Raw genomic sequence first — 20,402 nt, 5'->3', positions numbered from 1 at the left:
TGGTCTAGTTCTCTCCTGGATCGTTCTTGTGACCTGTCTTCCCAGCAGAAGCTAAGTTCCTGCTTGTATTTTCTTTGGTTTGGTATTTTTCTGTCCAGCTTGCTATTCTTATTGTTGTCTTGCTTGCTGGAAGCTCTGGGGCGCAGAGGGAGCGCCTCCGCACCGTGAGTCGGTGCGGAGGGTCTTTTTGCGCCCTCTGCGTGGTCTTTTTGTAGGTTTTTGTGCTGACCGCAAAGCAACCTTTCCTATCCTCAGTCTGTTCAGTAAGTCGGGCCTCACTTTGCTAAATCTATTTCATCTCTGTGTTTGTATTTTCATCTTTACTCACAGTCATTATATGTGGGGGGCTGCCTTTTCCTTTGGGGAATTTCTCTGAGGCAAGGTAGGCTTTATTTTTCTATCTTCAGGGCTAGCTAGTTCCTTAGGCTGTGCCGAGTTGCATAGGGAGCGTTAGGAGCAATCCACGGCTATTTCTAGTGTGTGTGATAGGATTAGGGATTGCGGTCAGCAGAGTTCCCACGTCCCAGAGCTTGTCCTTAATTATCAGTAACTATCTGGTCATTCCGTGTGCTCTTAACCACCAGGTCCATTATTGTCCTGACCACCAGGTCATAACACATCACACCTGAAGACTGCAGAAGGTGAAGATCGCCGCTATGCTTTTTAGCGCGATTTTACCCTTCCATATAGATAGTAAACATGACATGGCTGGAGTCAGCGATCTACTGATTTGGGGCTTATAGGCAGGCATTGCTTTATGGATTTTAAGGTTTTCTATGATAGTGTCTTATAGTCAAAAAACTATGGTAAGTTGTAAAGTAATTTCCCTTTCTTATTTAATTATACGACTGTCTGTTATATCTTTTTGTACAATTTGTCAATAACATATATTGTTTCTCCCCTTCTGAGTTATTTTTGACGGTCAATAAAATATGATTTTCCAGTAATTCATTTTCCAGTAATTCACGCTATAGGTATGATAATGCATTCTCTCTGTGTGGCATTTTCCAGCGGTGTCGGCACTTGCATTCCTGGGGTTGATGCAAGGTTGTTACATTATGTGAAACCTGCTCCCAATCAGCACTGGTGTCACCATCCCCACATTCCCAAATCAAACATCACAAAGTCAAAGAACAGCTGCAGCCCTGGCTTCCAGTTGATATTCAATATATCCAAGGTGGGGGAGGGGGACAGTAAAGCTGGCACTGATTGGGAGCAGGGCTCATGTGATGCAACAACCTCACGTGAGCCTCGGGAATGCAAGTCCCGACATCACTGGAATGGCACTGGCACGGAAGCCGAGATGAGTGTTTTTATTTTAACGAGGCCAAACATGGGTAATGACAAGGGGTTGTTGTCGGGTAAATCATTTCCAATATAATGAACATGGAAAAAAAGCTTCTCCCCTGTGTGACTGCTCTGATATTTATTAAGAGTTGATTTTCAAGCAAAACAGTTACCACATTAAGATTATAAAAAAGGCTTCTCCCCTAAGAGACTTTTCTGGTCAATAAGAAAAGATGATTTCTTCACAAAATATTTTCCACATTCTGAACAGAAAAAGGCTTCTCCCCTGTGTGAGTTCTCAGATGTGCGTTAAGACTTGATTTCCTTGTAAAATATTTCTCACATTGTGAGCATGAAAAAGGCTTCTCACCTGTGTGAGTTCTCTGATGTTTGACAAGACTTGATTTCTCTGTAAAACATTTCCCACACTCTGAACAGGAAAAAGGCTTCTCCCCTGTGTGAGTTCTCTGATGTGCGCTAAGATGTGATTTATTTGTAAAACATTTCCAACATTCTGAACATGAAAATAGCTTCTCCCCTGTGTGACTTCTCTTATGTGTGATAAGAGTTGATTTCCTTGTAAAATATTTCTCACATTGTGAACATGCAAAAGGCTTCTCCCCTGTGTGAGTTCTCTGATGTTTGACAAGACTTGCTTTCTCTGCAAAACATTTCCCACATTCTGAACATGAAAAAGGCTTCTCCCCTGTGTGAGTTCTCTTATGTACGCTAAGATGTGATGTATTTGTAAAACATTTCCCACATTCTGAACATGAAAATAGCTTCTCCCCTGTGTGACTTCTCTTATGTGTGATAAGATTTGATTTCGTTGTAAAATATTTCTCACATTGTGAACATGAAAAGGGCTTCTCCCCTGTGTGAATTCTCTGATGTGCGCTTAGATGTGATGCATTTGCAAAACATCTCCAACATTCTGAACATGAAAATAGCTTCTCCCTTGTGTGACTTCTCTGATGTGTGATAAGATTTGATTTCCTTGTAAAATATTTCTCACATTGTGAGCATGAAAAAGACTTCTCACCTGTGTGCGTTTTCTGATGTTTGACAAGACTTGATTTCTCTGTAAAATATTTCCCACATTCTGAACATGAAAATGGCTTCTCCCCTTTGTGAATTCTCTGATGTGCGCTAAGATGTGATGTATTTGTAAAACATTTCCCACATTCTGAACATGAAAATAGCTTCTCCCCTGTGTGAGTTCTCTGATGTGTCATAAGATTTGATTTCCTTGTAAAATATTTCTCACATTGTGAACATGAAAAAGGTTTTTCCCCTGTGTGAATTCTCTGATGTGCGCTAAGATGTGATGTATTTGTAAAACATTTCCCACATTCTGAACATGAAAATAGCTTCTCCCTTGTGTGACTTCTCTGATGTGTGATAAGATTTGATTTCCTTGTAAAATATTTCTCACATTGTGAACATGAAAAAGGCTTCTCCCCTGTGTGAGTTCTCTGGTGACTAACCAGATTTGATTTCTTGTTAAAACATTTCCCACACTTGGAACAAGAATAGTTATTCTTTACTGAGTGAATGTTTTGATGTTTCTGTAAAGATTTTTCAAAAGGAAAATTATTTCCATATTCTAAACCTGAAAATGATTTGTTTGCTTCATGAGTAGTTAGTTTTTGAATGCTTATTTTGTGACTTTGATTTTCCTTAGTAGTCTGTAATGAATCAGAAGACAGGAGATGTTTGAAAGGATCAGATGAGAGATTATCGCTGTGAAGGGATGATGGTGTATTTGGAGTAATGACAGTCCCTTTATTTGTATCCTGTGGAATCTCAAGATCATCTGATTGAAAAATTGAAGATATTAGCTGTCCCTCTGTTCTCCTGGTACAGTCATCTGCCAAGAATAAAATCAGTTATTCATTGTTAATAAAATATCCTTAACTTATATTTTTGAAGATTTCTACTTAAACTGTTTGTAAAAATAGCAAGTTATGCAAAAATATTGATTTACCAAGACAATGACAGTTCATAGGCTAATCGAAAACCTCATAAAATGCACAAGTAGATTGTGGTGCTCGAATAAAAAGCCACAAAACTGTACTGTAGGCAAAAATAATACAAATTAAAACTATACACATTTGAAAAAAAAATCCCCACTCAGGTCCATCATCTGTCAGTGGAAAAACAGATTTCCACATTATTAGTGGTTCAAAATCTTTTGAAAAGCAACATGGCTTCTAAAAACCAATCCAGGAAGGTGCCAGATACAAGCTTATTCTACTCTGGTTCAGTTCTCTGTTCTCAGCTCCTGACTTCTGAATTCGTTACCTGTTGTGACCCTGGCCCCTTTACTGACTACACAACAGAACAGAAGGTAACAACGTGGCCCAAGCCTAGCGGTCTCTATGTAAGTCCAAATCCGTGTATATGTTTTAACCTCTTTCAGATATCGGGCATAATAGTACGCCGATGTCGAACACTCTACCTTTGATGAGGGAACTGGCGGTGAGCCCACATCTTTCCACTCACATGTCAGCGTTTTGAACAGCTGCCATGTGCCCAGAACAGCCGCGGGTGGAATCGCAATCCACCCGCAGTTATTAACCCGTTAAATGCCACTGTCAAACGCTGACAGAGGCATTTAACATGCTCTTCCGGTAATCATGGCCAGAAATCTCGCCCACCGGTGACCCCGTAATGTGAGAGGCAGGTCACCGATGCATTGGCATTACTACCAGAACTCGCCTGGAGACCTCTAGGTTTGTCACTGCTGGATTGCTAAGAGCGCTCTTAGCAAGTGAGTAATTCTGCTACATACAGGTGATCCGATCATCGCCTGTATGTAGCAGAGCTGATCGAGCTATGGCAGATTTTAGTCTCCCATGAAGACTATTGAAGCATGCCAAAAGTAAAAAAAAAAAAAAGTTTTTAATATAAAAAAAATATATAAGCGTTCAAATTACCCACCTTTCGCCACATTCAAAATAAAACAATAATAATAAAAAAAAAAATCAAACATACACATATTTGGTATAACCGCATTCAGAATCGCCAGATCCTTCAATTTAAAAAAAAGGATTAACCTCATCGTTAAACGACGTGGCAAGAAAAAAAGTCAAAACACCAGAATTATATATTTTTTGTGTCGCTGCGACATTCCATTAACATGCAGTAACGGGAGATCAAAAGATCGTATCTGCACCAAAATGATATAATTAAAAACGTCAGCTCGGCACGCCAAAAATAAACCCTCACCGAAACCGAGAGCCTGAAAATTGGAAACACTACCAGTATCGTAAACTGGCGCAATTTCTTTTTTTTTTAATTTTAAACAAAGTTTGGAATTTTTTTATTCACCACCTAGACATGCTTGGTGTCTATGAACAAGTAATGACCTGGAGAATCATAATGGCAAGTCAGTTGTAGCATTTAGTGAACCTAATAAAAAAGCAAAAACAAAAAACAAGTGTGGGATTGCACTTTTTTTTTGGGGCAATTCCACCGCACTTGGAATTTTTTTCCCATTTTCGAGTACGAGACATGGTAAAACCAATGGTATCGTTCAAGAGCACAACTTGTCCTGCAAAAAACAAGCTCTCACATAGCCATTTTGACCAAAAAATAAGAAAGTTATGGCTCTGGGAAGAGCAAAAAATGAAAATGCAAAACCAAAAATACCTCTGGTCGATAAGGGGTTAATGGAAGATGAGCAAGGAAATCCCTGGGATATGGAAAATGGAGTAGATCGCGCCAAGCTTGTTTGTAGTAGCCATATTTGAGTTGCCAGGTGACCACGAACAGCACCCCCAATATATTGTGTCTTCAAAAAATTCCAGCAAGATTTACATTCAAATAGTTAAATGGTGCTCCTTCTCGTCTTAACCCTGCCATGTGCCCAGACAGTAGTGTACAACCGTATATAGGGTATTGTTGGATTCAAGAGAAGTTGTAAAATACATTTGTAAGGACCATTTGTTTCCTATTACACTTTTTGATGAATTCCAAAGATATCACCACATAAAGTGACACATGTCAAATTTGAAATTTGAGACCTGAATAGGAAGATAAAACTGGCTGTGGTTAGTGGTTAAATCAAAGTATTTTGGGAACTAATTACTGTAATCAAAAACCAAGTATAGAAAATAACATCTACTGAAATGATTAAACTCAACAGTCTTCATCAGTAAAACATGAGTAACTAATGGTGAAACTTCTCTGGAGTAATTACAGTATGTGGCTTGGTAATCCTCGCACGTTTTGTGGCTGTCTAACAGTCGCGAAACATGCGGTCGCAGGGACTCACACAAGTCATTCTAGAATAGAGAAATTAAAAGTTTATAGGGGAAAAAAGTACTTTACTTTTACTGTATAATGATTTGCATATAAAAAGTATTTCTTAAAAAAATTATCAATTAAAGTAATCCGAATTTTTTTTTCTTGTGATATATTTTAACATTGGACCAGGGTTGGGAAGGGGGGGGAGCGGTTGGGAATGGGGAAAAGATTGTGGGATATTTTGGAAAAAATTCTGTTATGTTCTGAAAACTTTACTAAAAAATATCTGATTTAAAAAAAAGTAATCCGAAATTGATTTTTTTAATTAAAAAACTGGAAATTTAAGTGTAATTTATGAAGAAAGCAAGAAAAGCCAAAAATTAAGGACTCAGATACACCCTATTTTAGACATAAGGGAGGTCCTCTTACACATTCTGTTCAAATTGTCATGCAGTGATACTTGTAAACTCATAAAGCTATATGCCAAGTGCCAAAAATTAAAAGCAGGGTCATTCATACACACTTCAAGGCACCAACTGTACTACCTTATTCAAATATTGTGAACAAAGTACAGCTGTAGTATTGCTGTCATCTGGTGGTGTGAAAAAGCCGGGTCTAATCCTGGCTTTGTTCATTTCTATGAGAGTGAGAATGTCAGCAGTTTCTGTTGACAGGTGAAAACGCCAGCCTATTAAGATCCCCCAGTGGCACTAAGAACTCGCTCAGACAAGATGCCAACGCAGGAAAGCACAACACCTCCAAGGCATAGAGGGACAGATCATGCCAGGTGTCCAGCTTTGAGACCCAATATCTGAACGTCACAGAGGAATTATGGAGTAGAGTAAGCTTGTTTTGTAAGCCAGTTATTGCTTGACCATATTTAAAAACTTTTCCATCCTTGTCAAAAATACCCAGTCATCAGAGCCTGGACGCTGGGAGGGTGTAATGAAATTGGGCCACGTCTTTGACAGTGTACCCCTGCATCTGCTGTACATGGTGTGTGTCTCTCTCGCCTTGCTTCCTTGGATGGGCAAGCTGCCCCCTGCTGCTAGTGCTGTCTGATGAGAATTTGTGTCATCTTTTCCTTCTGGCCTCTGGTATAGCACCATTTTAGTACACCTCTCCATCTCAGGAGGGAGAGGTGCAAACTTCTCCTTGAAGCGTGGGTCTAGCAGGGTGTACAACCAGTACTCTTTTCTGGCTAAAATGAATATAACATGAGGGTCACAGGAAAGGCAGCAGTACATGAAGTATGTCATATTTGCCAATTTCCCTACAGCCAACACTTCCCTGTCTCCACCATGATGACTATTCCGCATCTCCTCCAATCTCTTCCTACTCATTCCCCTCCCCAGCCCATCCACATAGGAAACTTGTGTGTGTACTAGACTCTGTTGTGCTCCTATTCCTCTACCTCCTCATTGTTAGCCAATTGGCACTGAGCATATTAAATGAGGTTGGGCTGGGTAGTATCTCCATGTCTCATGTCTTCCTCCATCTCCACCTGATCTGCATGTAAAGCTTCATGTTTGTCAGCAGCAACTGTTGAAGTAGGCACAAAAGCGGGATCGTTGTGCTGGTGATGGCATCATCACTGCTCATGATCTTTGTGGAGTTCTCAAAGTCTTGGAGAACCGCAAACATGTCATACATCCATGCTGACTCTTTCACAACTAATAATAATAATAATAATTTTTATTTATATAGCGCCAACATATTCCGCAGCGCTTTACAAATTATAGAGGGGACTTGTACATACAATAGACATTACAGCATAACAGAAATACAGTTCAAAACAGATACCAAGAGGAGTGAGGGCCCTGCTCGTAAGCTTACAAACTATGAGGAAAAGGGGAGACACGAGAGGTGGATGGTAACAATTGCTATAGTTATTCGGACCAGCCATAGTGTAAGGTTTGGGTGTTCATGTAAAGCTGCATGAACCAGTTAATTAATTTTTTTTTTTTTTTTAATATAGGCCACACAGGGATCGTTAGGTTAATGCATTGAGGCGGTAGGCCAGTCTGAACAAATGAGTTTTTAGGGCACGCTTAAAACTGTGGGGATTGGGGATTAATCGTATTATCCTAGGTAGTGCATTCCAAAGAATCGGCGCAGCACGTGTAAAGTCTTGGAGACGGGAGTGGGAGGTTCTGATTATTGAGGATGCTAACCTGAGGTCATCAGCGGAGCGGAGGGCACGGGTAGGGTGGTAGACTGAGACCAGAGAGGAGATGTAGGGTGGTGCTGAGCCATGGAGTGCTTTGTGGATGAGGGTAGTAGTTTTGTACTGGATTCTTGAGTGGATGGGTAACCAGTGTAATGACTGGCACAAGGTAGAGGCATCGGTGTAACGGTTGGTGAGGAATATGATCCTGGCAGCAGCATTCAGGACAGATTGGAGCGGGGAGAGTTTGGTAAGAGGGAGGCCGATTAGTAGAGAGTTACAATAGTCCAGACGAGAATGAATAAGTGAAACAGTAAGAGTTTTTGCAGAGTCGAAAGTAAGAAAAGGGCGAATTCTAGAAATGTTTTTGAGATGCAGGTAAGAAGAGCGAGCCAGTGATCGGATGTGGGGGGTGAATGAAAGGTCAGAATCAAGGATGACCCCAAGGCAGCGGGCATGTTGCTTTGGAGTAATGGTGGAACCGCAAACGGAGATGGCAATGTCAGGCAAAGGTAGGTTAGTAGAGGGAGAAAACACGAGGAGTTCAGTTTTTGACAGGTTTAGTTTCAGATAGAGGGAGGACATGATGCTAGAGACAGCGGTAAGACAATCACTGGTGTTTTCTAATAAGGCAGGCGTGAGATCAGGAGAAGAAGTGTATAGTTGGGTGTCGTCAGCATAGAGATGGTACTGGAAGCCAAATCTACTGATTGTTTGTCCAATAGGGGCAGTATACAAAGAGAAGAGGAGGGGGCCTAGGACTGATCCTTGAGGAACCCCAACAGTAAGGGGAAGGTGAGAGGAGGAGGAACCAGCAAAACATACAGTGAAGGATCGGTCAGAGAGATAGGAGGAGAACCAGGAGAGAACGGTGTCCTTGAGGCCGATGGAGCGGAGCATAGTGAGGAGGAGCTGATGATCCACAGTATCAAATGCTGCAGAGAGATCCAAGAGAATTAGCATGGAGTAGTGACCATTAGATTTAGCTGTTAGTAGGTCATTAGAGACTTTAGTGAGGGCAGTTTCAGTAGAGTGTAGAGAGCGGAAACCAGATTGAAGAGGGTCGAGAAGAGAGTTATCTGAGAGATAGCGGGTAAGACGGGAGTGGACCAGGCGTTCGAGGAGTTTAGAGATGAAGGGAAGATTAGAGACAGGTCTATAATTAGCGGCACAGTTTTGGTCGAGGGATGGTTTTTTAAGTAATGGATGTATGATGGCATGCTTAAATGAGGAGGGAAAAATACCGGAAGTGAGCGAAAGGTTGAATATTTTAGTTAGGTGAGAGGTGACAGCCGGGGAAAGGGACTGGAGGAAATGTGACGGAATGGGGTCACTGGTGCAAGTGGTCGGGCGAGAAGATGCAAGGAGCCTGCTTACTTCTTCTTCTGTAACTGGTTCAAAGTCAGAGAGTGAACTAGATGCAGTGGGGGAGGGAGGACAGTGCATGGTATGAAGAGATTGGGAGATGATTTCCTGTCGAATATGGTCAATTTTTTCTTTGAAGTAATTGGCCAGATTGTCAGCACGGAGATCCGTGGTTGGGGCCTGCGCTCTTGGGTTGAGTAGGGACTGGAACGTGTCAAAGAGACGTTTAGGGTTATTGGACAGGGAGGTGATGAGGGTGTTGAAGTAGGTTTGTTTGGAGAGGTGAAGGGCAGAATTGTATGTCTTTAGCATGAACTTATAATGGATGAAATCTTCGGGTAGATTAGATTTTCTCCACAGACGTTCTGCGCACCTGGAGCACCGCTGCAGGAAACGTGTTTGCAGCGTGTGCCACGGTTGTTGCCGTCTGTGCAGAGTTGTTTTATGTATAGGAGGAGCAGCTTCATCCAGGGCACTTTGCAGGGTTTCATTGTAATGCTTCAATGCAGAATCAGGACATGAGATGGAGGAGATTGGGGCCAATGAGGACTGCAAGTTCTTCATAAGTTCCTGGGTGTTAATGGCCTGTATGTTTCTATAAGTGTGGAAAGTGGGGGTGACCTGAGCGGGATGGCAGTTCTTGATAGAGAATGAAAGAAGGTGGTGGTCAGAGAGTGGGAGAGGGGAGTTTGTGAAATCATCCACTGAGCAAAGCCGGGAGAAGACCAAGTCAAGGGAGTTTCCATCTTCATGTGTTGGCGAGTTAGTATGCTGCGAGAGGCCGAAAGAGGAGGTTAGAGCCAAAAGGTGAGAAGCAGATGGGGAGAGGGGAGAGGCAATAGGGATGTTGAAATCACCCATGATAAGGGTGGGGGTGTCACAGGAAAGAAAGTGTGGAAGCCAGGTGGCAAAGTGATCCAGGAACTGATGAGAGGGGCCGGGAGGACGATACACCACCACCACTCGCATGGAGAAGGGGACGTAGAGTCTGACCACATGGACCTCAAAGGAAGGGAAGACAAGTGAGGGTACTTGGGGGATAACTTGGAAAGTACATTTTGGTGAAAGGAGCAGACCAACGCCTCCACCTGCTCTGTTGTCTGATCTTGGGGTATGAGAAAAGTGTAGTGCACCATATGAAAGAGCAGCAGCAGCGGTGGTGTCTGACTGCTGGATCCAGGTTTCAGTAAGAGCCAGGAGATTAAGAGAATTAGAAAGGAAGAAGTCATGGATGAAGGAGAGTTTATTACACACAGAGCGAGAATTCCAAAGGGCACAATTCAAAGAGACAGAAGGCATGCAGGGAATATTAATAAGGTTAGAGGGGTTTCTGGGTGTAGCAATTGGGAGGTTTGACTGGCTATAACATGGGGGGCCGGGGTTTGGAGATATGTCTCCAGCGACTAGGAGAAGGAGTATCGAAAGAGAGAGCAGATGGTTAAGTGATTTGTGAGAGCGTCTCTTGTGTTGGATGGTGGGACTGAATGGATCTGCGCTGTTAAGCAATGTGAACAGAGCATGAGTGCTATACATAGGAGAGGCAAGGACAGAGGGGCCGATATGGATGGAGTGTAGAGAGTTAATGCAAGGGCGGTGAATGTGAGTGAATGCAGCAGCCAGGATATAGAATATGCAAATAAATATGGTGAGTATTTGTGTTGTTTCAAGTGAATAGGGAATAGATTTAGATTGTCTTACCTGTCTCCTGCCCTGTCTAACTGCCATGTTATAACTGCCGAGTACTTAGAAAAAAAAGTACTTTGAATAAAAATACACGAATACAAGTGCACGAATGCACCCCTGCATGAATGCTTCCCCAAGCTAAGTCTACATTTATAGAAGGCTAGCCCTTAGATCTTCCTATTTTTTTTTTTTTTTTGTGTTAAAGCTCGTTAGCAATCAATCAAACTCAGTTGAGACAACAGGACACAATAAATGTAGTGATCAGATAAACAAATGTCCAGGTCTACATGGATCATAGACCACTTTGAAACAGTTATGTGATCTCGCTGAGTAAGGACATGCAAAGTCAGATTAAATATCTATAAACACAAAAAATGCATAATAGTATGACTAACATATATAGATATATGCAGGATTCAATGCCGAAGATGGAATGACTCAGATACCATTCAAGCTGCTTGCTGTCAGGGACTGGAGCAATAGACATGCAGGATATTTCAGCTCAGAGAATGAATGATCTGTTTACCTGTATGAAGAGAGAAGAGATGCTTGATTATATTCTGCCATGTTATAACTGCCGAGTACTTAGAAAAAAAAGTACTTTGAATAAAAATACACGAATACAAGTGCACGAATGCACCCCTGCATGAATGCTTCCCCAAGCTAAGTCTACATTTATAGAAGGCTAGCCCTTAGATCTTCCTATTTTTTTTTTTTTTTTGTGTTAAAGCTCGTTAGCAATCAATCAAACTCAGTTGAGACAACAGGACACAATAAATGTAGTGATCAGATAAACAAATGTCCAGGTCTACATGGATCATAGACCACTTTGAAACAGTTATGTGATCTCGCTGAGTAAGGACATGCAAAGTCAGATTAAATATCTATAAACACAAAAAATGCATAATAGTATGACTAACATATATAGATATATGCAGGATTCAATGCCGAAGATGGAATGACTCAGATACCATTCAAGCTGCTTGCTGTCAGGGACTGGAGCAATAGACATGCAGGATATTTCAGCTCAGAGAATGAATGATCTGTTTACCTGTATGAAGAGAGAAGAGATGCTTGATTATATTCTGCCATGTTATAACTGCCGAGTACTTAGAAAAAAAAGTACTTTGAATAAAAATACACGAATACAAGTGCACGAATGCACCCCTGCATGAATGCTTCCCCAAGCTAAGTCTACATTTATAGAAGGCTAGCCCTTAGATCTTCCTATTTTTTTTTTTTTTTTGTGTTAAAGCTCGTTAGCAATCAATCAAACTCAGTTGAGACAACAGGACACAATAAATGTAGTGATCAGATAAACAAATGTCCAGGTCTACATGGATCATAGACCACTTTGAAACAGTTATGTGATCTCGCTGAGTAAGGACATGCAAAGTCAGATTAAATATCTATAAACACAAAAAATGCATAATAGTATGACTAACATATATAGATATATGCAGGATTCAATGCCGAAGATGGAATGACTCAGATACCATTCAAGCTGCTTGCTGTCAGGGACTGGAGCAATAGACATGCAGGATATTTCAGCTCAGAGAATGAATGATCTGTTTACCTGTATGAAGAGAGAAGAGATGCTTGATTATATTCTGCCATGTTATAACTGCCGAGTACTTAGAAAAAAAAGTACTTTGAATAAAAATACACGAATACAAGTGCACGAATGCACCCCTGCATGAATGCTTCCCCAAGCTAAGTCTACATTTATAGAAGGCTAGCCCTTAGATCTTCCTATTTTTTTTTTTTTTTTGTGTTAAAGCTCGTTAGCAATCAATCAAACTCAGTTGAGACAACAGGACACAATAAATGTAGTGATCAGATAAACAAATGTCCAGGTCTACATGGATCATAGACCACTTTGAAACAGTTATGTGATCTCGCTGAGTAAGGACATGCAAAGTCAGATTAAATATCTATAAACACAAAAAATGCATAATAGTATGACTAACATATATAGATATATGCAGGATTCAATGCCGAAGATGGAATGACTCAGATACCATTCAAGCTGCTTGCTGTCAGGGACTGGAGCAATAGACATGCAGGATATTTCAGCTCAGAGAATGAATGATCTGTTTACCTGTATGAAGAGAGAAGAGATGCTTGATTATATTCTGCCATGTTATAACTGCCGAGTACTTAGAAAAAAAAGTACTTTGAATAAAAATACACGAATACAAGTGCACGAATGCACCCCTGCATGAATGCTTCCCCAAGCTAAGTCTACATTTATAGAAGGCTAGCCCTTAGATCTTCCTATTTTTTTTTTTTTTTTGTGTTAAAGCTCGTTAGCAATCAATCAAACTCAGTTGAGACAACAGGACACAATAAATGTAGTGATCAGATAAACAAATGTCCAGGTCTACATGGATCATAGACCACTTTGAAACAGTTATGTGATCTCGCTGAGTAAGGACATGCAAAGTCAGATTAAATATCTATAAACACAAAAAATGCATAATAGTATGACTAACATATATAGATATATGCAGGATTCAATGCCGAAGATGGAATGACTCAGATACCATTCAAGCTGCTTGCTGTCAGGGACTGGAGCAATAGACATGCAGGATATTTCAGCTCAGAGAATGAATGATCTGTTTACCATTCAAGCTGCTTGCTGTCAGGGACTGGAGCAATAGACATGCAGGATATTTCAGCTCAGAGAATGAATGATCTGTTTACCTGTATGAAGAGAGAAGAGATGCTTGATTATATTCTGCCATGTTATAACTGCCGAGTACTTAGAAAAAAAAGTACTTTGAATAAAAATACACGAATACAAGTGCACGAATGCACCCCTGCATGAATGCTTCCCCAAGCTAAGTCTACATTTATAGAAGGCTAGCCCTTAGATCTTCCTATTTTTTTTTTTTTTTTGTGTTAAAGCTCGTTAGCAATCAATCAAACTCAGTTGAGACAACAGGACACAATAAATGTAGTGATCAGATAAACAAATGTCCAGGTCTACATGGATCATAGACCACTTTGAAACAGTTATGTGATCTCGCTGAGTAAGGACATGCAAAGTCAGATTAAATATCTATAAACACAAAAAATGCATAATAGTATGACTAACATATATAGATATATGCAGGATTCAATGCCGAAGATGGAATGACTCAGATACCATTCAAGCTGCTTGCTGTCAGGGACTGGAGCAATAGACATGCAGGATATTTCAGCTCAGAGAATGAATGATCTGTTTACCATTCAAGCTGCTTGCTGTCAGGGACTGGAGCAATAGACATGCAGGATATTTCAGCTCAGAGAATGAATGATCTGTTTACCATTCAAGCTGCTTGCTGTCAGGGACTGGAGCAATAGACATGCAGGATATTTCAGCTCAGAGAATGAATGATCTGTTTACCTGTATGAAGAGAGAAGAGATGCTTGATTATATTCTGCCATGTTATAACTGCCGAGTACTTAGAAAAAAAAGTACTTTGAATAAAAATACACGAATACAAGTGCACGAATGCACCCCTGCATGAATGCTTCCCCAAGCTAAGTCTACATTTATAGAAGGCTAGCCCTTAGATCTTCCTATTTTTTTTTTTTTTTTGTGTTAAAGCTCGTTAGCAATCAATCAAACTCAGTTGAGACAACAGGACACAATAAATGTAGTGATCAGATAAACAAATGTCCAGGTCTACATGGATCATAGACCACTTTGAAACAGTTATGTGATCTCGCTGAGTAAGGACATGCAAAGTCAGATTAAATATCTATAAACACAAAAAATGCATAATAGTATGACTAACATATATAGATATATGCAGGATTCAATGCCGAAGATGGAATGACTCAGATACCATTCAAGCTGCTTGCTGTCAGGGACTGGAGCAATAGACATGCAGGATATTTCAGCTCAGAGAATGAATGATCTGTTTACCTGTATGAAGAGAGAAGAGATGCTTGATTATATTCTGCCATGTTATAACTGCCGAGTACTTAGAAAAAAAAGTACTTTGAATAAAAATACACGAATACAAGTGCACGAATGCACCCCTGCATGAATGCTTCCCCAAGCTAAGTCTACATTTATAGAAGGCTAGCCCTTAGATCTTCCTATTTTTTTTTTTTTTTTGTGTTAAAGCTCGTTAGCAATCAATCAAACTCAGTTGAGACAACAGGACACAATAAATGTAGTGATCAGATAAACAAATGTCCAGGTCTACATGGATCATAGACCACTTTGAAACAGTTATGTGATCTCGCTGAGTAAGGACATGCAAAGTCAGATTAAATATCTATAAACACAAAAAATGCATAATAGTATGACTAACATATATAGATATATGCAGGATTCAATGCCGAAGATGGAATGACTCAGATACCATTCAAGCTGCTTGCTGTCAGGGACTGGAGCAATAGACATGCAGGATATTTCAGCTCAGAGAATGAATGATCTGTTTACCATTCAAGCTGCTTGCTGTCAGGGACTGGAGCAATAGACATGCAGGATATTTCAGCTCAGAGAATGAATGATCTGTTTACCATTCAAGCTGCTTGCTGTCAGGGACTGGAGCAATAGACATGCAGGATATTTCAGCTCAGAGAATGAATGATCTGTTTACCTGTATGAAGAGAGAAGAGATGCTTGATTATATTCTGCCATGTTATAACTGCCGAGTACTTAGAAAAAAAAGTACTTTGAATAAAAATACACGAATACAAGTGCACGAATGCACCCCTGCATGAATGCTTCCCCAAGCTAAGTCTACATTTATAGAAGGCTAGCCCTTAGATCTTCCTATTTTTTTTTTTTTTTTGTGTTAAAGCTCGTTAGCAATCAATCAAACTCAGTTGAGACAACAGGACACAATAAATGTAGTGATCAGATAAACAAATGTCCAGGTCTACATGGATCATAGACCACTTTGAAACAGTTATGTGATCTCGCTGAGTAAGGACATGCAAAGTCAGATTAAATATCTATAAACACAAAAAATGCATAATAGTATGACTAACATATATAGATATATGCAGGATTCAATGCCGAAGATGGAATGACTCAGATACCATTCAAGCTGCTTGCTGTCAGGGACTGGAGCAATAGACATGCAGGATATTTCAGCTCAGAGAATGAATGATCTGTTTACCATTCAAGCTGCTTGCTGTCAGGGACTGGAGCAATAGACATGCAGGATATTTCAGCTCAGAGAATGAATGATCTGTTTACCTGTATGAAGAGAGAAGAGATGCTTGATTATATTCTGCCATGTTATAACTGCCGAGTACTTAGAAAAAAAAGTACTTTGAATAAAAATACACGAATACAAGTGCACGAATGCACCCCTGCATGAATGCTTCCCCAAGCTAAGTCTACATTTATAGAAGGCTAGCCCTTAGATCTTCCTATTTTTTTTTTTTTTTTGTGTTAAAGCTCGTTAGCAATCAATCAAACTCAGTTGAGACAACAGGACACAATAAATGTAGTGATCAGATAAACAAATGTCCAGGTCTACATGGATCATAGACCACTTTGAAACAGTTATGTGATCTCGCTGAGTAAGGACATGCAAAGTCAGATTAAATATCTATAAACACAAAAAATGCATAATAGTATGACTAACATATATAGATATATGCAGGATTCAATGCCGAAGATGGAATGACTCAGATACCATTCAAGCTGCTTGCTGTCAGGGACTGGAGCAATAGACATGCAGGATATTTCAGCTCAGAGAATGAATGATCTGTTTACCATTCAAGCTGCTTGCTGTCAGGGACTGGAGCAATAGACATGCAGGATATTTCAGCTCAGAGAATGAATGATCTGTTTACCATTCAAGCTGCTTGCTGTCAGGGACTGGAGCAATAGACATGCAGGATATTTCAGCTCAGAGAATGAATGATCTGTTTACCTGTATGAAGAGAGAAGAGATGCTTGATTATATTCTGCCATGTTATAACTGCCGAGTACTTAGAAAAAAAAGTACTTTGAATAAAAATACACGAATACAAGTGCACGAATGCACCCCTGCATGAATGCTTCCCCAAGCTAAGTCTACATTTATAGAAGGCTAGCCCTTAGATCTTCCTATTTTTTTTTTTTTTTTGTGTTAAAGCTCGTTAGCAATCAATCAAACTCAGTTGAGACAACAGGACACAATAAATGTAGTGATCAGATAAACAAATGTCCAGGTCTACATGGATCATAGACCACTTTGAAACAGTTATGTGATCTCGCTGAGTAAGGACATGCAAAGTCAGATTAAATATCTATAAACACAAAAAATGCATAATAGTATGACTAACATATATAGATATATGCAGGATTCAATGCCGAAGATGGAATGACTCAGATACCATTCAAGCTGCTTGCTGTCAGGGACTGGAGCAATAGACATGCAGGATATTTCAGCTCAGAGAATGAATGATCTGTTTACCTGTATGAAGAGAGAAGAGATGCTTGATTATATTCTGCCATGTTATAACTGCCGAGTACTTAGAAAAAAAAGTACTTTGAATAAAAATACACGAATACAAGTGCACGAATGCACCCCTGCATGAATGCTTCCCCAAGCTAAGTCTACATTTATAGAAGGCTAGCCCTTAGATCTTCCTATTTTTTTTTTTTTTTTGTGTTAAAGCTCGTTAGCAATCAATCAAACTCAGTTGAGACAACAGGACACAATAAATGTAGTGATCAGATAAACAAATGTCCAGGTCTACATGGATCATAGACCACTTTGAAACAGTTATGTGATCTCGCTGAGTAAGGACATGCAAAGTCAGATTAAATATCTATAAACACAAAAAATGCATAATAGTATGACTAACATATATAGATATATGCAGGATTCAATGCCGAAGATGGAATGACTCAGATACCATTCAAGCTGCTTGCTGTCAGGGACTGGAGCAATAGACATGCAGGATATTTCAGCTCAGAGAATGAATGATCTGTTTACCATTCAAGCTGCTTGCTGTCAGGGACTGGAGCAATAGACATGCAGGATATTTCAGCTCAGAGAATGAATGATCTGTTTACCATTCAAGCTGCTTGCTGTCAGGGACTGGAGCAATAGACATGCAGGATATTTCAGCTCAGAGAATGAATGATCTGTTTACCTGTATGAAGAGAGAAGAGATGCTTGATTATATTCTGCCATGTTATAACTGCCGAGTACTTAGAAAAAAAAGTACTTTGAATAAAAATACACGAATACAAGTGCACGAATGCACCCCTGCATGAATGCTTCCCCAAGCTAAGTCTACATTTATAGAAGGCTAGCCCTTAGATCTTCCTATTTTTTTTTTTTTTGTGTTAAAGCTCGTTAGCAATCAATCAAACTCAGTTGAGACAACAGGACACAATAAATGTAGTGATCAGATAAACAAATGTCCAGGTCTACATGGATCATAGACCACTTTGAAACAGTTATGTGATCTCGCTGAGTAAGGACATGCAAAGTCAGATTAAATATCTATAAAAACAAAAAATGCATAATAGTATGACTAACATATATAGATATATGCAGGATTCAATGCCGAAGATGGAATGACTCAGATACCATTCAAGCTGCTTGCTGTCAGGGACTGGAGCAATAGACATGCAGGATATTTCAGCTCAGAGAATGAATGATCTGTTTACCTGTATGAAGAGAGAAGAGATGCTTGATTATATTCTGCCATGTTATAACTGCCGAGTACTTAGAAAAAAAAGTACTTTGAATAAAAATACACGAATACAAGTGCACGAATGCACCCCTGCATGAATGCTTCCCCAAGCTAAGTCTACATTTATAGAAGGCTAGCCCTTAGATCTTCCTATTTTTTTTTTTTTTTTGTGTTAAAGCTCGTTAGCAATCAATCAAACTCAGTTGAGACAACAGGACACAATAAATGTAGTGATCAGATAAACAAATGTCCAGGTCTACATGGATCATAGACCACTTTGAAACAGTTATGTGATCTCGCTGAGTAAGGACATGCAAAGTCAGATTAAATATCTATAAACACAAAAAATGCATAATAGTATGACTAACATATATAGATATATGCAGGATTCAATGCCGAAGATGGAATGACTCAGATACCATTCAAGCTGCTTGCTGTCAGGGACTGGAGCAATAGACATGCAGGATATTTCAGCTCAGAGAATGAATGATCTGTTTACCATTCAAGCTGCTTGCTGTCAGGGACTGGAGCAATAGACATGCAGGATATTTCAGCTCAGAGAATGAATGATCTGTTTACCTGTATGAAGAGAGAAGAGATGCTTGATTATATTCTGCCATGTTATAACTGCCGAGTACTTAGAAAAAAAAGTACTTTGAATAAAAATACACGAATACAAGTGCACGAATGCACCCCTGCATGAATGCTTCCCCAAGCTAAGTCTACATTTATAGAAGGCTAGCCCTTAGATCTTCCTATTTTTTTTTTTTTTTTTGTGTTAAAGCTCGTTAGCAATCAATCAAACTCAGTTGAGACAACAGGACACAATAAATGTAGTGATCAGATAAACAAATGTCCAGGTCTACATGGATCATAGACCACTTTGAAACAGTTATGTGATCTCGCTGAGTAAGGACATGCAAAGTCAGATTAAATATCTATAAACACAAAAAATGCATAATAGTATGACTAACATATATAGATATATGCAGGATTCAATGCCGAAGATGGAATGACTCAGATACCATTCAAGCTGCTTGCTGTCAGGGACTGGAGCAATAGACATGCAGGATATTTCAGCTCAGAGAATGAATGATCTGTTTACCATTCAAGCTGCTTGCTGTCAGGGACTGGAGCAATAGACATGCAGGATATTTCAGCTCAGAGAATGAATGATCTGTTTACCATTCAAGCTGCTTGCTGTCAGGGACTGGAGCAATAGACATGCAGGATATTTCAGCTCAGAGAATGAATGATCTGTTTACCTGTATGAAGAGAGAAGAGATGCTTGATTATATTCTGCCATGTTATAACTGCCGAGTACTTAGAAAAAAAAGTACTTTGAATAAAAATACACGAATACAAGTGCACGAATGCACCCCTGCATGAATGCTTCCCCAAGCTAAGTCTACATTTATAGAAGGCTAGCCCTTAGATCTTCCTATTTTTTTTTTTTTTTTGTGTTAAAGCTCGTTAGCAATCAATCAAACTCAGTTGAGACAACAGGACACAATAAATGTAGTGATCAGATAAACAAATGTCCAGGTCTACATGGATCATAGACCACTTTGAAACAGTTATGTGATCTCGCTGAGTAAGGACATGCAAAGTCAGATTAACCCCTTCCCGACCTGTGACACAGCGTATGCGTCATGAAAGTCGGTGCCAATCCGACCTGTGACGCATATGCTGTGTCACAGAAAGATCGCGTCCCTGCAGATCGGGTGAAAGGGTTAACTCCCATTTCACCCGATCTGCGGGGACAGGGGGAGTGGTAGTTTAGCCCAGGGGGGGTGGCTTCACCCCCTCGTGGCTACGATCGCTCTGATTGGCTGTTGAAAGTGAAACTGCCAATCAGAGCGATTTGTAATATTTCACCTAAAAAAATGGTGAAATATTACAATCCAGCCATGGCCGATGCTGCAATATCATCGGCCATGGCTGGAAATACTAATGTGCCCCCACCCCACCCCTCCGATCGCCCCCCCAGCCCCCCGAT

At 40.1% G+C, this 20,402-nt stretch overlaps 1 protein-coding gene across 1 annotated transcript in view; it reads right to left on the bottom strand.

Moving 5' to 3' along the window:
- Positions 1–1,493: 1,493 nt before the first annotated feature.
- Positions 1,494–20,402, bottom strand: part of LOC138666411 (oocyte zinc finger protein XlCOF7.1-like) — a 46,031-nt gene continuing 27,122 nt past the window's right edge. Inside the window, exon 3 of the mRNA XM_069754634.1 lies at positions 1,494–3,157. Within this exon, the coding sequence (XP_069610735.1) occupies positions 1,530–3,157 (1,628 nt within the window). The 3' untranslated portion in view covers positions 1,494–1,529. The remainder of the gene's footprint in view (positions 3,158–20,402) is intronic.

This window comes from Ranitomeya imitator, chromosome 2 (genome assembly GCF_032444005.1).
Source record: "Ranitomeya imitator isolate aRanImi1 chromosome 2, aRanImi1.pri, whole genome shotgun sequence".
Taxonomy (NCBI): Eukaryota; Metazoa; Chordata; class Amphibia; order Anura; family Dendrobatidae; genus Ranitomeya; species Ranitomeya imitator.
This window is presented reverse-complemented; position numbering and strand designations above follow the sequence as displayed.